General features: G+C 38.7%; 1 protein-coding gene and 2 pseudogenes across 2 annotated transcripts in view; 2 read left to right on the top strand and 1 right to left on the bottom strand.

Moving 5' to 3' along the window:
• Window positions 1-15756, bottom strand: part of Specc1l (sperm antigen with calponin homology and coiled-coil domains 1 like) — a 199718-nt gene that overhangs the window by 77703 nt on the left and 106259 nt on the right. For both annotated transcript variants that reach the window (XM_023720979.1, XM_004636325.2), the window contains exons 6-9: window positions 6816-6889; window positions 5032-5207; window positions 1063-1226; window positions 240-331 (exon numbers count right to left, since the gene is read on the bottom strand). In XM_023720979.1, coding sequence (XP_023576747.1) covers window positions 240-331; window positions 1063-1226; window positions 5032-5207; window positions 6816-6889 — 506 coding nt within the window. The remainder of the gene's footprint in view (window positions 1-239; window positions 332-1062; window positions 1227-5031; window positions 5208-6815; window positions 6890-15756) is intronic.
• Window positions 10626-11011, top strand: LOC111818088 (annotated as a pseudogene).
• Window positions 14384-15461, top strand: LOC105742864 (annotated as a pseudogene).

A 15756-nucleotide genomic window follows, 5' to 3' on the forward strand; every position in this document is an offset into this window, starting at 1 on the left:
TTTATTTATGTGTATGTGTGTGTGTGTGGCCAGCTCAGCCCACCAGGGGGCAGGGCTGGCTGGCATGTTGTGCTGGGGGATTGAACCGCGGTCCCTCTGCTTTGCTAAGCTTGTTCTAAGTAGGTGCTTTAGACCACTGAGCCATCTCACCAGCCCGATATATTTTTAGATGATTCTGAAGCAGAGAACTTAACTTCAGATTGTGAGTCCCTACAGCCTTCAGCAGCCCCAAGACTTACCTGCATAGGAGACACAGCTGCCGCAGGAGGGGTTTTCATAGGACTTGGACTCAGAGGTGTTCGAGGAATTGCAGCTGCAGCAGGGTTTGGTACTATAAAAACAAGTACATACATAATGAGTGCAATGGAAAGCTGTCTCTGTCTGTTTCTCTCCCTCTCTGCAGTACCACAGATCAAATTCATGATTGTGCACTTGCCAGGCAGGTGCTTATACTGCTGAGCTATCTCCCCAGCTTGGAAAGCTTCCTTAATTGACTTATTTAAGAATTCACCAAATTTTGGGAGGGGGGGCTGCTCTGTTTTTTGAGACAGGGTGGGATTTTTAAGCAAGAAAAGGTCTATCATTAACTAGCAGGTTACTCAAATTAATAGCTGATAGCATGAACTAAAACACTGTGTCACCAGAGATGGAAAGAAGCAGATATGGTCAGACCTACTGGCACATGGCTGTAACCCCAGCACTCAGGACACTGAAGCAGGAAGACTGCTTAGAGTTCAAGTCCAGCCTGGGTTTCACAGTGAGACCCTATCTCAATAAAATCAAACAAACAAAAAAAGAGGCAGATTGAATAATGATCCACGCTGAAGACTGAATCAAGAAGACTTGCTAAGAATAAATTAGATATGAACAGAATGGTAGATAGAATGGTGCTGCCATTTATAAATGGGGGAAGACTGAGGTTGGAGAATAAAGTTCATCTTTATTAAGATTATCTTATTGACACTTACTAAGAATACTCATATTTATTTTCTATCATGCCAGAAAACATGGTAACTGAATACAACTATACATTTTTGGTACAATGGGCAAAGAATTACTTACCTTGAGATGCACTGTCAAAGGACTTGATGAGGGTTTTTACTGTAGGAGTTGGCTCTGAAGAAGTTGAAGACCTTCTACTTAGTCCCATCCCTTGCCTTAAGGCTGCCAAATCTCTCTCAACAGCATTCATGTAGTTGTATACTCGACCTCGCTCCTCCTCTTGCCTTAAAAAAAAAAAAAAAAAATTGAAGTGCAGAGATTTGTATATATACAGAGTCTGCCCCAAAAAATATATACAATAGGAAAATTTTTAAAAAGTGTACATACAGGGGCCGGGGAGATAGCTCAGTAGAATAAGTGCTTGCCTGGCAAGTGCAAGATCCTGAGTTCAATCCCCGGTACCACCAAAAAAAAAAAAAAAAAAGTGTACAAACATTTTAATACTAAGTTTATTGAGACACTGAGATTAATACAGGTTACCTTTAGGCTCTACAATTATAAGAAGTGCTCAAAGTGGTATAGCCATTAACCTCCAGACATTTATTAGTACAGTGAACTGCTAAAGTATGTATAGATTTTTTTGGCAGACTCTATAGATAAAGGAATACACATTTTCCCCTCCCAACTGAAAAGCATTAAAAGGTATTAGCTGGGAGAGGGGGGTTAAACTGTAACTGTTGAACAGAGTAGATTACCTGGCCCAATATTCTCATTTGCTTGGTAAATACCAGGAAATTACATTAAAAATTTCCTATCAAGTTATCCTAAGTAAGTTAAATAGCAATCAAATTCCGTTTTTATTGGATAAGTGTCAGGTGAGGACATCAGTAATCAATTAGTAGTAAAAAGGGAGGCAGATCAACCACAGAGACTGACTCAGAGCTGGGGCTCTGACTCTGTGCTGCCTAGCGTTCTCCACAGTCTGAGATGGCATTAACACATATGGATAATCTATACTGGTTCTAGCTAAAATGCTGTACTTAGACAGGAAATACAAAGAAATAAAACCAAAGTCCATGCTCTTAATGAACAATAACAAACCAAAATGCTGTACAAACAAAACAAAATTTCTACAAAGAAACCTACACTCCTATCAGTAACATGCGTCCCCCTGGCAGCTTAATATGGTGCATCCTGAGTCATCAGAAAAACCAATTCTCCTTCATTCTGGCTCTAATTCACTGAGCTGACTAACCAACATGAAAGTTTTTATCTGGAATGAAATTACAAACACAGAGTTTGCACATGTCATAAAACTATCAAATATGCTTCTGGGGACAAAAAATTAAGCCAGTCCTTAGAAAAATTTGGCCATTTGGTATTCAAATAGGTTTTCTGTCTCAAGATGAAGCACAGGTTTCATGTTCAGCTAGTTGTTATAACTAAAAGTTTTAGGGGCCGGGGAGATGGCTCAGTGGAATAAGTGCTTCCCTGGCAAGCACAAGGAACTGAGTTCAATCCCTGGTTCCACCAAAAAAAAAAAAAAAAAAAAAAAAGTTTTAGTCTTTTATTTACTTGAATGCTAACTGTGGGCTGGGAGTGTACCCCAGTGCTGCAGCAGCTGCCTAGCTCAATCTCTAGCACAATACAAACACACAGAAAGTCAGGTGCAATGCAGAAGCTAAAACTATGTAAGTAAGCGTTCCCTATTCTACCCAATAAAATCCACTGGTCTACTGTCTATTGCTAAAGGATCCCTTGCCTGTCTGTGATCTTGTAATATCATACATTAATCATAAGGAAAATACTGACTTAATTTTACAAATGCTTGTTATTATAAAATATTTCTCTTGAAGTCATATTTGTTAATATCAATGATTGCATCACAAAGTTCTTTAACCATGGGAAGCGGCCAAGTTTCCAATGGCAAATAAAAGTTCTCCAAAATCATAACATTCACTTAAAAGCCCACATTTTATCACTAGCAACAAAAACAGAACAAAGTTACATAACAGAATTTTAGACTATTTCTATTAGTTAAGACTTTCACTCAGGATAATTCAGTGAGGCACTTCTGATACACTATTCACTGAATAGTACACAAAGAAAAAAAGCAATGCAAGTTTTGTACTAGTGCCCTCTGTCTCATTCCAAGTTCTGTTTAAGGAAGCCAGTGAAAGATGCTTAGCAATATTCTTTACCAGGCCATACACAGGAACTAGGCAATAATAAGACCGATTTTCTAAGATAAAATGTTTTTGTACACCTACTTAAGAATTAAAGGGTTAGGGTGATAGCTTGGTGGTCTAAGTGCCTACCTGGCAAGTGCAAGGACCCAGGTTTAATCCCCAGTACCGCATGCCATGTGGCCCTGGAACCCTGGGCATGCCTTGCCAACCCCGAAACCAGGCACATGCCAATAATCCCAGTTCTGAGGAGGCTGAGACAGGAGGATCACTAAGAGTGCAAACTGCATAGTAAGACCCTGTATTCAGTAAAAATAAATAAAGAATTAAAGTAAAAAAAAAAGAATTACAGTAAGCAATAATCAGATTCTTCTATTTGTTTTTATTTTGGAGTTTGTTTGTTTGTTTGTTTGTTTGTTTTTGAGACAGGGTCTTGTTATATATCCTAGGCTGGCCTGCAATTAACAATCCTATAGGGGATGGGGAGATAACTCAGTAGAATAAGCATTTGCCTGGCAAGTGCAAGGGCCTGAGTTCAATCCCCAGTTCTGGGAAAAAAAAAAAAAAAAAAAAATCTTGCCTTAAACTTCCGAGTGCTGAGACTGTGGGCATGCATCACCACATGCAAAATTTTTTTTCTTTTTTTCTTTTGAGACAGGGTCTCACTATGTAGTTCAGGCTAGCTTTAAACTCACTATGTAGCCAGGCTGGCCTCAAACTTGTGGGGATCTTCTGGCCTCAGCCTCCTGAGCACTGACGTTACAGGCATGTGTCACCATGCCCAGCTTTAAATTCCCTTTTCTTTCTTTCTTTCTTTTTTTTTTTTTTCTTTTGTGGTACCAGGGATCAAACTCAGGACCCTGCACTTGCCCAAGAAGCACTTATTCCATGGAGCTATCTCCCTAGCTCCTAAATTCTTAATAATAACCTCAAACACAGAAATATTCTTCCCTGCCACAAGGTGTAGTGGCACAAACCTGTAATCCCTGGCTTCTGGGAGACTAAGGTAAAAGGATGATACAGTGGAACACAACCTAGGAAATATAGTAAGACCCTCCCAATCAATCAAGCAATTAACCAACCCAATCAGTGGGCTACGGATGCAGCTCAGTGAAAAGGCCTTTGGTTCAATCCCCAATACTGCCAAGAAATAAAATACCACCCCTCAGTCGTAGGAGTTTCACTATGAATCTCAGAACACGTAACAGCTGCCATCTTAACTAATAATTTTTATGAGTTTACAATGATTTCTCAGTTAGGTGTAAAAAAAAAAAAATACTCTGGAGATTCATGTGATAGAACAAGTGAAAATTCCACAAGTAAATGATAGAGAAACTCTCTTTGCATTCTTTATTTGAGTTTCTAAAAATACTAAAGCAGCTCAAGTTTGCTAGTCATTGCCCTGAGCACTGTGCAGGCATTACCTCATTTGATCCTTACAACAAAACTGTAAAGCAGCTAATGGTGTTTCCATTTTCAAGATTTTCGAGAAAACTGAGGCTCAGGAAAGTTAAGGCTGCTGACTGATATCACACAGCTAGTAATCAACAAGACTGGACAGGAGCCACATTCATCTTTTTACAAGGCCACAATCTAAACAAAAAGAGCAGGGCTGGACCATAAGGATGGGAAAATGAGAATTATAATGTGAGCTGATGCCAGGTACCATTCTGGCTCCCTTCAGAGTTGTTGATCACTGACACAACAAGCAAGTCTGAAAAATCCCACACAGACTGTGCTGCTTTACAGGTGTCACAAAATGAGCCCCAGAAAAGTTAATTTCTATTAAATCCAAACTCATTAGTTTCAACTCCCACATTCTTCCCATAAAAACACAACACAAAATTGCAGTTTAGCTGTTCTCCATTGAAACACAGTATGAAACTGATTTCTCAGAACATACTTGCGTGATTTTATTTCCTCTAATTCTTTTGTGAGTTTCTCGTTTTTTTCCTGAGCCTCATGTAACCGGCGCTTCAAATCACCAATCTCCTCCTGGGCTTCAGATTTAATGTCATTTGCAATGACCACTGCAGTCTGTAGATCAGCTTGAAACTGCCGCCATTCAGCAGATTCTTCCTGTATTAAAAAACTAAATTTTTATTTCCAAAAGACAGCAATGAAGATTTATTAAAAAACAATAAAATTTGTTTGATGTGGTTGCTGCAATGCACGGTACCTCAAATGATGATTAATTTTTTTAATCCCAGAGAACGGCTATTGCCTATGCAATGATAAGTACATTTGTACTTAATGAGAGAAAGATTTTCCAGTTGATCTGTCTACTGATGCATCAAGTACTCACAATGCTCAATAAATATTAATGATAATAATGCCAAGCCTCCTTTCCTCATGCAGAATTCAAAGCAAGTCTTATGGAAAAATGGAAAATCTAGAGTTTTACCTCTGGAAAAAAAGGTGTATGAATGGTATGCAAACCATATAGTAAAAATCTATAAATATCCTGACATCAAAAACAGAAAGGAAAAAAAAAAAACTAAAGTAAAGGAAAAGGAAGAGGAAGCCATAAGAAAAACAGTGAGCTCAATATAGGCAGACAAAATTATACAAAGAAGCAGTAAGGGAATATAGAGTCTGTTGCTTCCCACAGACATGGGTGTGGCTGGGTGGGAAGCCTCCCTAGGGCTTCCCTTCCACCCAGAGCCACAGTTGGCCCATGCCTAAGAGCTCTTACCCACAAAACAATTTTGACATCTTGAAGGCAGCCTCAACAACTACAGCATAACCCAAATTGAGATTAATACACACACACACACATATCACAGCAGTAGTGATGTTGGCAAGCTGATCAAATCCATGGAACAAAGAAAACGCAAGCCAATAGTCTAGTTTGGAACATTTTTATAAATCAAAAGCTAATGAACTTTCCCTCCAAAGTATAATGTATGTTTCTTTTTTTTTTTTTAATAATTATTTTATTTATTTTTTAATTTTGTGTGTGTGTGTGTGTGTGTGTGTGTGTCCAGCTCAGCCCACCAGGGGGCGGGCCTGGCTAGCATGTGGTGCTGGGGGATTGAACCGCGGTCCCTGATGCTTTGCTAAGCTTGTTCCAAGTAGGTGCTTTAGACCACTGAGCCATCTCTCCAGCCCCTAATGTATGTTTCTTAAAATTGCTGCACATAAATTATTACTCCATTCTTTGGCCCCTAGTCTAGGACTAGCTCCAAGTTGAAATGATGGTCATTCACTTTCTGTTCAAAACCAATGGGGTCAATATCAGCAATGTATCTACAATTTAAGGTGAATAATAACACGGTCAAATGATGAGACCTTAAATTTTGGGAAACTGTTTTCTAAAAAGATAACACATGAAGATTTATCCTGGGATGGGGAGATAACTTGGAGGTCAAAACACCTGCCTGGTAAGCACAAGGACCTGGTACTACATGCCATACTGGCACTGCGCTGAGCTGGCCACCAAAACTGGGCGTGGTGGTGCACGCCCGTGGTGCACGCCTATAATCCCAGTGCGAGGGAGGCTGAGACAGGAGGGTCACTATGAGTTTGAGCTGTCTAGCCAGAACCTGTACCAAATAAAGAAAAAATTTGGGGGGAGGAGGAGGAAGAGGGAGAAGAGGGAAGGAGAAGGAAAAGAAGGGAGAGAGAGAAAGAGGAGGAGGAAGGGAGAGAGGAGGAAGAGGAGGAGGAAGAGATTATTTATCCTACCCGAAGTCTCCTGTGAAGTGTCTTGATTTCTCTTTCCATGTCATGTTTTTGGTCCTGGAGTTTTTTAACTGTATCTGAAAAGATCATAAAAGTTTAAATATTTTCAGAATCCTGTTCAAAAACAATAACATAATGAGAGGAGGTAGTTAAATGTGACATTCAAAAAAGTTATCTTTCCTAAAGACTTACTTTTAATACAAAACCTTAAAAGAAAAAAAAAAGTATTTAATGCAGGTGCTAGCCAATATTACCTTCCTTGGAGATATCAAATTAGCAATACAGTTTCTAAGCCAGGCATGGTGGTGCATGCCTGTAATCCTAGCACTAGGGAGGCTGAGACAGGAGGATCCCTGTGAGCTCAAGACCAGCCTGGGCTAAAAGTGAGCTCAAGGCCAGCCTGAACTGCATAGGGAGACCCTGTTTCAAAAAAAAAACAAAAACAAAAACAAAAAAACAAAAAAAAACCCAAAAAACAAACAAGCGAATAAATAAACAAACAAAAAATTACAGTTTCTCCCGCAGTGCCAGACCTGCCCCCAGGGCACACTGAGACAGTGACTGAGACTGTGCATGGTGGCGCACACCTGTAATCCCAGTGCTTAGGAAGCTGAAAACAGGAGAATCACTACAAGAATCTCCAATCTACATAGTGAGACCCTGTAGGCCTTGTACTAAATACACAAAATTAAATTTAAAAATTAGTTTCTGCACTTCCTTTTAAAGTATCTTATTCTGGGGGCCAGGGAGATGACTCAGTGGAATAAGCACTTCCCTGGCAAGCACAAGGGACTGAGTTCAATCCCTGGTTCCGCCAAAAAAAAAAAAAAAAAAAAAAAGTTCAAAGAAATCTTCAGTCAATAAAGTATCTTATTCTGAAATAAAAAGTTCACTATAAATCAACTGTTATAAACATGCACATTGTTGGCCCATAACCAATCACGACAACACAGACTGTTATTAAAATGTGAACTTTTGGGCTGCGGAGATAGCTCAGCAGTGTAAGCACCTGCCTGGCAAGTGCAAGGACCAAGTCAATTCCCGGGTACAACATGCCATGCTGGTTGGCATGCAGGCCACCAAAACCAGGCATGATGGCATATGCCTGTAATCTCAGCGCTGGGGAAGCTGAGACAGGAGGACCTCTGTAAGTCCAAGCTGCATAGCAAGACCCTATACCAAATAAATAAATAAACAAATAAATAAAGGATGTAAAAGAATTTTAATATAATAAAAGTGTAAACTTTTAATCACAAGATTATTAATCTAAAAGAATTTACTCAAGCATAGCTTCCTTTAGACACTGGAATATATTCTAGAAAAGTAAATTAGTAAGAATTATATAACATCTAGTCAGGTGGAACTTAAATTAACTCATAGAATGGCAGCAGTAAATATAAAGGAAGTCACATTCTATTTGGAGGGAGGATCTGCTCTAAAATCCATATATAAGAAGGAAATACCTTAGGAATATCCTCCTGGTAACTCTACAATATGTGCATCTCATAGCCTAGTAAGTAACCACTTTTCAATTAAACACCTGAAAACAGTTATACCTGGTGACAAATCCTTTATTCTGATTTTACCTACTGCTGTAATCTTGTCAAATCTCAGTGTTCTATCCCTACTTTATCCAACTTTATAATATGTTGCTGCCAACATTATCAAATTTCTTTACACAGTTCTACCATTAGACTGAAAACACTTCCAAGACAGGAGCCATGTGATTATTTGCCAGCACCAGAACCCAGAACACATTAGGCCTTTAAAATAGACCAAATGAATAAAGATGCAATAGAAGTAAAAAAAAAAAAAAAAAAAAAAATTAATACTGAAATCATTACTGTGATTTAAAAAAACCTATGCTATTGACATCAGCTGTTACAGTTAATATAAGCAGCAGCAAACCTATAACACATGTGCCACAGAGGGCTGTGTACTGTAATGACATGCTTCCTCCAGCTATCAAATCAATCATTTCTTATCAAGTTGTTAAAAACTGAAAATGCTTGTTTTGTCTTAACTGGCTCATCAACATCTTTATTCCAGTTCTCTCAGAAATCTGATCTTCTGGGATATCTGTGATATTATGCCCTTCATTCATCCCTGGTACATTTGTGTTGATTTCTTTTTCCCTTCTTTTTTGGTGGTAGTGTCAAGGCTAGGCTTACACCTCCAGTCTTAATATTTCTAAAATGGCATGAATTCACTTTACTGTTTAGTCATAAACACTAGAATATTTGTAATACTTACATGTATAGCAATTATTATAAATATATAATATGCTGTGTTTTCTAAAGATGGAGAAAATATGGGCAGAATATAAAAGCTATAAGCTTTGGTAGCCAGCAGATAACAGACTCACACTCATTGCCACAAAACTGTTTGACAACATCAGGGTCTATCAAATAAGATTCATTTATTAACTCAACAAATATCTCGGTTCCGCCAAAGGAAAAAAAACCGAAACCAAATATCTCATAAATGCCAACTCTGCATCAGGCTTTTTTCTAAGTGCTGAAGATATTAAAAAAAAAAAAAAAAAAAAGGAGAAGAAAAAAAAATAGAAAGGAAGAGCACACGTCTGAACTCCAGTCACGCCGCAACATCTCGTATGCCGTCTTCTGCTTGAAAAAAAAAAAAAAAAAAAGGACAAGTGGTCCTCACCTTCTAACAATCCAATCTTGTGTTGAGCTATCAAAGAGGGATGGTTTCATACGCAAAGGATTAAAGTTTTGAAGTTTGTTTCATGTATGAATTACTTTAACCTCATTTAACCTGGCAACTGAGAGTCAAACAGGTTATACAATCTCATTGAGGGCAAGGTGGGAAATGGAAAAGTCCATTACCCTGTGCCTTGTCACTAATGGCTCTGAAACTAGCAAGGGAACATGACTCACACATGAATTCTGGGTTTGGAGATCACTGCACTTAGATAAAAAATAAAGGACAGAAGAAAATCCTACAGCTAATGTCTTTTATTCTATCTCCATTTATATGTAAGAGTTATAACTAGGCAGGCAAACAAAGTCTGGACCATCATTTCTCTTATGATGTGCTAACCTTTTTTTTTTTTCCTTTCTTCTGGTCACAAAGGACACATCTACTTTGGACATGATTCATGTAACAGAACTAACAGCAAATCTTACTAACAACTCACTTTTAATACTTGGTATCTTGATTTTCAGGTGTCATTTGAAGTGACTTGATCATTTTAGACTGAGCATAAAATTTCACATTTTATTTATTTCTTTTGTTTTTATTCTTTTTATCAACCTCTACATTTATGGCCACAGAATTCACAAAATTACTATTCTTATAAGGACATCTGCTGCTGACACTATACATTTATTATCATCACATCTTATTACTATTCCCTTTAAACAAAGAAAAGCTGGCAGCCAGTGGACATATTTAAATAAAACAAAATGCATTAAAAATGTCACTAGGCTGCTTCAAGGTTGTATATGGTTGGATTTTTGGACTTATGTGTAAACATAAGAAGTATATAATTCTTTATGCCTATTTTTAAAAATATATTCTAATTTTTAAATGTTTTTTCATCATATTCTATATGGACTTAAAGTTCAACATATCAATACTTGATGAAGAATACCAGTTCCATGTTAAGCCTAAGATGTTTGATATTCAGACAGATAGTGAGGTTAAGCTTAACAGCCTAGGTTGTATGGTAATAACAATAAGCTTCTCTTCTGGAGGGTTAACAACCTAAGTTTGGTCCTTCCTTTCTGGTTCCCCGGCCATCTTGGCGGCTGCGCCTGGTTGAGGGCCGTCCGCACCTAAGACAGGAAGATGGTGGCCACAAAGAAGACGAAAAAAATCTCTGGAGTCCATCAACTCTAGGCTCCAACTTGTTATGAAAAGTGGAAAATACGTGCTGGGGTACAAGCAGACGTTGAAGATGATCAGACAGGGCAAAGCGAAATTGGTCATCCTTGTCAACAACTGCCCAGCCTTGAGGAAATCTGAAATAGAGTCCTATGCCATGTTGGCCAAAACTGGTATCCACTACTACAGCGGCAATAATATTGAACTGGGCACAGCATGTGGAAAATACTACAGAGTATGCACACTGGCAATCATTGATCCAGGTGATTCTGATATCATTAGAAGCATGCCAGAACAGACTGGTGAAAAATAAACCAAGCAGAATTTTTCATGAATAAAACCTGCCATAGCTTGAAAAAAAAAACAAACCACCAACCTAAGTTTGCAGACCAAAATTAGAGAAAAGGGAGGGCCGCAAGGAAAGCCAACATTTTGGCCGGAGCCTTCCAAGGTCAATTAAGACTCAGGACATATGAGAACTTATACTGTAACATCATGTAACTCAGTAGTGTCCCAAATTTTCTGATCAAGGAGATTATGGGGCCAAAGGGGAAGGTGATCAATGATGTAGAGTGTGCCTAAGGAGAGTCACATGGAGAGAAAACATTCCCTTGGGCTTTCACAGAGAGCACATTGGCCAAGCAATGGACGTGACTCATCCACATGGCTGACATTGACAAAGGTTCTACAATCTGAGGTATAGGATCTCAGGATAAATCCTGAGGGGATTTCACTGACCTTTCAAGACCCAAAAGCGACAACTCTTGTTGCATAGGTCCTTCTTTACCTTGGTCTTAACCATCCAGCAGAAAAGTATAAAAACAAAGTATAAGAAGTAAAGCCATGGTGTTATGTTGAGCAGTAGGGGACTCAACAATTTCTGACATTGCCAGTGAAGAGGAAGACCCAATACTATTATGGACTACTGAACTGTTTTAGAATACTTTGCTGAGTTTACACACCTATAATATTTAAATGATGGAACTTAACAAAAAAAGGGGATACAGATGAATATCCATTTTGTATCTGTGTATTCAAAGTGGTTAGGATAGATATATAGTTACATTTTCTTAATAGAGGGATTTGTTCTAATGGTGTTTGTAAATAGGATATCAAGTCTGCATCTTGTACAGCAATTAACCACTAGGAAGAATGTATGCAATGTGTTAATTATTGAAACTGTCCTACCAATTTGGTTTGAAACTGTCTCACTGCTATTTGTTTCTCAATAAAATTATGGGGAAAAAAAAATGTCACTAGGGGGCTGAGAGATAACTTGGTGGTCTAAGTGCCTTCCTGGAAAGTGCAAGGACTTGGGTTTGATCCCCGGTACTGCATGCCATGTCAGCCCCTACCGCGTTGGCTATCAAAACTGGCATGGTGACGCATATCTGTAATCCCAGTGCTGGGGAGGCTGAGATAGGAGAACCACTACGAGTCTGAGCTGTGTAGCAAGCAAGACCCTGTACTGAATGAATGAATGCATGAATGGCCGGCCAGATAGCTCAGCGGACTAAAGTGCTTGCATAGGCAGGCACACCAGCCAGGGTTTGATCCATAGGTTGGGGTTCGATCCCCAGGTTTGCCATGCTGGCACTGAGGCTATGATTGAGACTGGGCATGGTGGCACACACCTGCAATCCCAGTGCTTGAGAGGCTGAAAACAGGAGAATCACTATGAGTCCTATCTTTGTAGTGAGACCCTGTAGACCCTTTATTAAAAATACAAAAATAAATGATTAAAAGTATCATGAGGGAATTCAATTTAAACTTTATATTCATGTCTACATTTTCATCTGAACTATGTAATTTTTATTTTATTTTATTTATTATTTATTTTGGCGGAACCAGGGGTTGAACTCAGGCCCTTGCACTTGACAGGCAAGCGCTTATTCTACTGAGCCATCTCCTCGGCCCTTCATTTGAACCATATAAGATGACAACATGCTTTCCTCTCTGAAAACAAATGAGTTTGTACCTAAATTCTTTCTTTGAAGACTATTTAGCAAAACTACCATCTAACATGATTAATAGTCACACAAGAAGTCCACATTATTTCAACTCTATATGCAGTTTCCTTCCTCTTCAGTTTCTCTAGCATAAGAAACACTGCCATCTACTGTCTTCAATTCAAAAATACTATTCAGTTCTACCAAATACCCGGATGACTATGACCTTCTTACTCTTTAGTTACAAATTGTACCTCAATTTTTAAAAATCAGGTAAACTGCTATACTCATTATTAGACCCAACTTTGTTCTGAGTATTTCTGTGCACCGCACTGCCTGTTTAATAATGGGGTTATCTTATCACCACTAAGGAACTGCCACTCTGACAAATCAAGAGGAATCCATGATGGCTCTGGTTATTATACAGATGTTACCAAGCAGTTACAACAGCACAGACTCAAACTTGCCATGGGGTCTTGCTATGTATTTTTTTTTTAATGTATTTAGTATAGGTTCTACATGGTTTCACTATACAGATCAGACTTGTAGTAATCCTGTTTTCAGCTTCCCAAGCACTGGGATTACAGGCACATGCCCAGTCTCATTTGCCATCTCAGTGCACCCCAGGGGTGGGGCTGGCACGACAGGATGGGGATTGAACCCCAGGGCCTGCATCTGCCTAAGCAGATACTTTAGTCTGCTGAGCTATCTGGCCAGCTCTTCTTGCTATGTATTTGATATTGTCTTTCAACTCAACATGTACTGCAGGATGTCTTCAAACTTATGACAATCTCATCCTCCCAAGTACTGGAATCATAGGCATGTGCCACCATGCCTGTTTCAACAACCACTATCTCCTGGGGACATAAAAGTCCCCTAGAAATCTCTCAGTATTGGCACCTGCACTTAAGAGGCTTGTATTTATCTGGTCAAGCACTTCCCCTAATTCCAGGTGTGATTTTTTAGAGGAAAGAAAAAGATTAAGAATAAATAGCACATAGATTATTAAAAATACCAGGGACAGGTATCCTATGCTAGGATAGTTTTATCCCTAATTCAGAATTCCTAATGTGGGAAGAAAACACAGATGAGTTTGAAATGAACCATATACTAGTGTCACTTTATTTTTTTAAATTTATTTTCCCTCCAAAAAGTAGGTATAACCTTTTATTTTTACTTTTTTAATGTATTTGGTACATGGTACAGGGTCTCATTATGCAGCTTGGATTCAGCAATCCTCCTATTTTCAGCCAGAACTGGGATTACAAACTTACGCCACCATGTCCTGTCTCGGTGGCAGGGTTCAGCATGCCACCTTTTAAATTCTTTTTTTATTTAAAAAAAAAAAAAAAAAAAAGGTTTTTAAAAATAAACAAATAAATTATTTATTTTGTGGCCAGCTCAGCCCACTCTGTGGGCAGGGCTTGCACAGCATGTGGTGTCAGGGATTGAACCAAGGTCCATGTACTTCTCTAAGCTTGCATAAGCAGGTGCTTTAGACCACTGACCTATCTCACCGGCCCCCACCTTTTAAATTCTTAAAGTAACTCATATTCACAATAAAAAAAAAGGGTAACAGAAGAGTAACAAAAATGAGTATCCATTATTTACATTTGTCACATAATCCTTCCAAAAATCATCTGTGTACATATTTTTAAAGAAAGATGGGATTACAGCACTTATACTGCTTCATGAACTTTTATACTTCAATTACTAGCAGATAATGGACCTCTTTATGAATCAATTTATACCTGTAATACCAATTGGACGGCCATGTATTATTCTACCAAGTACATCATGGTTTTAGTAATCTATTAATAGTTGCAATTAACTCAATTTTTGTTATAAATACAATGAATATTGGTTCTGGGCAAGGTAACATGTACCTTAACCCCAACTACTTGGGAGGCTAAGGCAGGGGAACAAGTTCAAAGCATGGTCAGCTTAGTGAGATCCTCACAATTAAAAAAAAAAGTTTTAGGGGCCCTGCCCATTAGCTCAGTTGTTTAAGTGCCTGCTTAAACAAAGCCGTCAGGCTCAAGATGCTCTGGTTCGAACCCAGTTTCTCACAGGAAACCAGAAATGCCCTAAGGGCATTTTCAGGCAGAAAAAAAAAAAAAAAAAAAAACCTTAAAAAAAAGTTTTTTAAATGGGTTTGAGATATAGCTCAGTGATTGAGCATTTGCCACTCATCTCGGCACCAATTACTTGGACTAATGGCGAAGCTACTGACTGGGGGGCGTGGGACTTAGTTCATGCTTGGTCAACTGTTTCTTTCCTTCTCAAACAAGCTCTGGCAAATTATGTTAAAGAAAAGTTTTTCTTAGTTTATTTTTTACCAGTCTATTGTCAATACAGGCAGCAGGCAACAATTATACTATTCTTTCAATATTTATGCATATTTTCCCTTGTCATCTCAAAAGAAATGAAAAGCAGTATGGCCTTTCTGAGTCCTCGGCCGCCATGGTACCCGTGTAAAAACTTGCAGTGAAGGGGGGGCAAAAAAAAGAAGCAGGTCCTGAAGCTCACCCTTGATTGCACACATCCTACAGAAGATGGAATCATGGACGCTGCCAATTTTGAGAAGCTTCTCCAGGAAAGAATCAAGGTGAATGGCAAAGCCGGGAATCTTGGTGGAGGGGTGGTCACCATCGAAAGGAGCAAGAGCAAGATCACCGTGACTTCCGAGGGACCTCTTTCCAAAAGGTATTTGAAATATCTCACCAAAAAATATTTGAAGAAGAATAATCTACATGACTGGTTGCGTGTAGCTGCTAGCAGCAAAGAGAGTTATGAATTACGTTACTTCCAGATTAACCAGGACAAAGAGGAGGAAGAAGATGAGGATTAAAGCTCCTTTGTCTGGAATATTTTTTTATGAGTTCTTGAATAAAACTTGGGAATCAAAAAAAGAAAAAAGAAAAGCAATATGGCTAAAAATTACTCAAAATGTTCACATTAAAATTCACATAATGGATTGCTTATAGACCGGAAGTCGGAATCTTAGTTCTCTTTCCCATCTTGCAAGATGGAAGAGGAAAAAACTGAGAAGCCAGACACTAAAGAGAAGAAACCTGAAGCCCAGAAGGCTTCTGCCAGTGGCACTGGTAAAAAGGGTAAGGTGAAGAAGGCAAAAAAGTCCAAGA

Source organism: Octodon degus, unplaced genomic scaffold (assembly GCF_000260255.1).
Source record: "Octodon degus isolate 3935 unplaced genomic scaffold, OctDeg1.0 scaffold00079, whole genome shotgun sequence".
In the NCBI taxonomy this organism is placed as follows: domain Eukaryota; kingdom Metazoa; phylum Chordata; class Mammalia; order Rodentia; family Octodontidae; genus Octodon; species Octodon degus.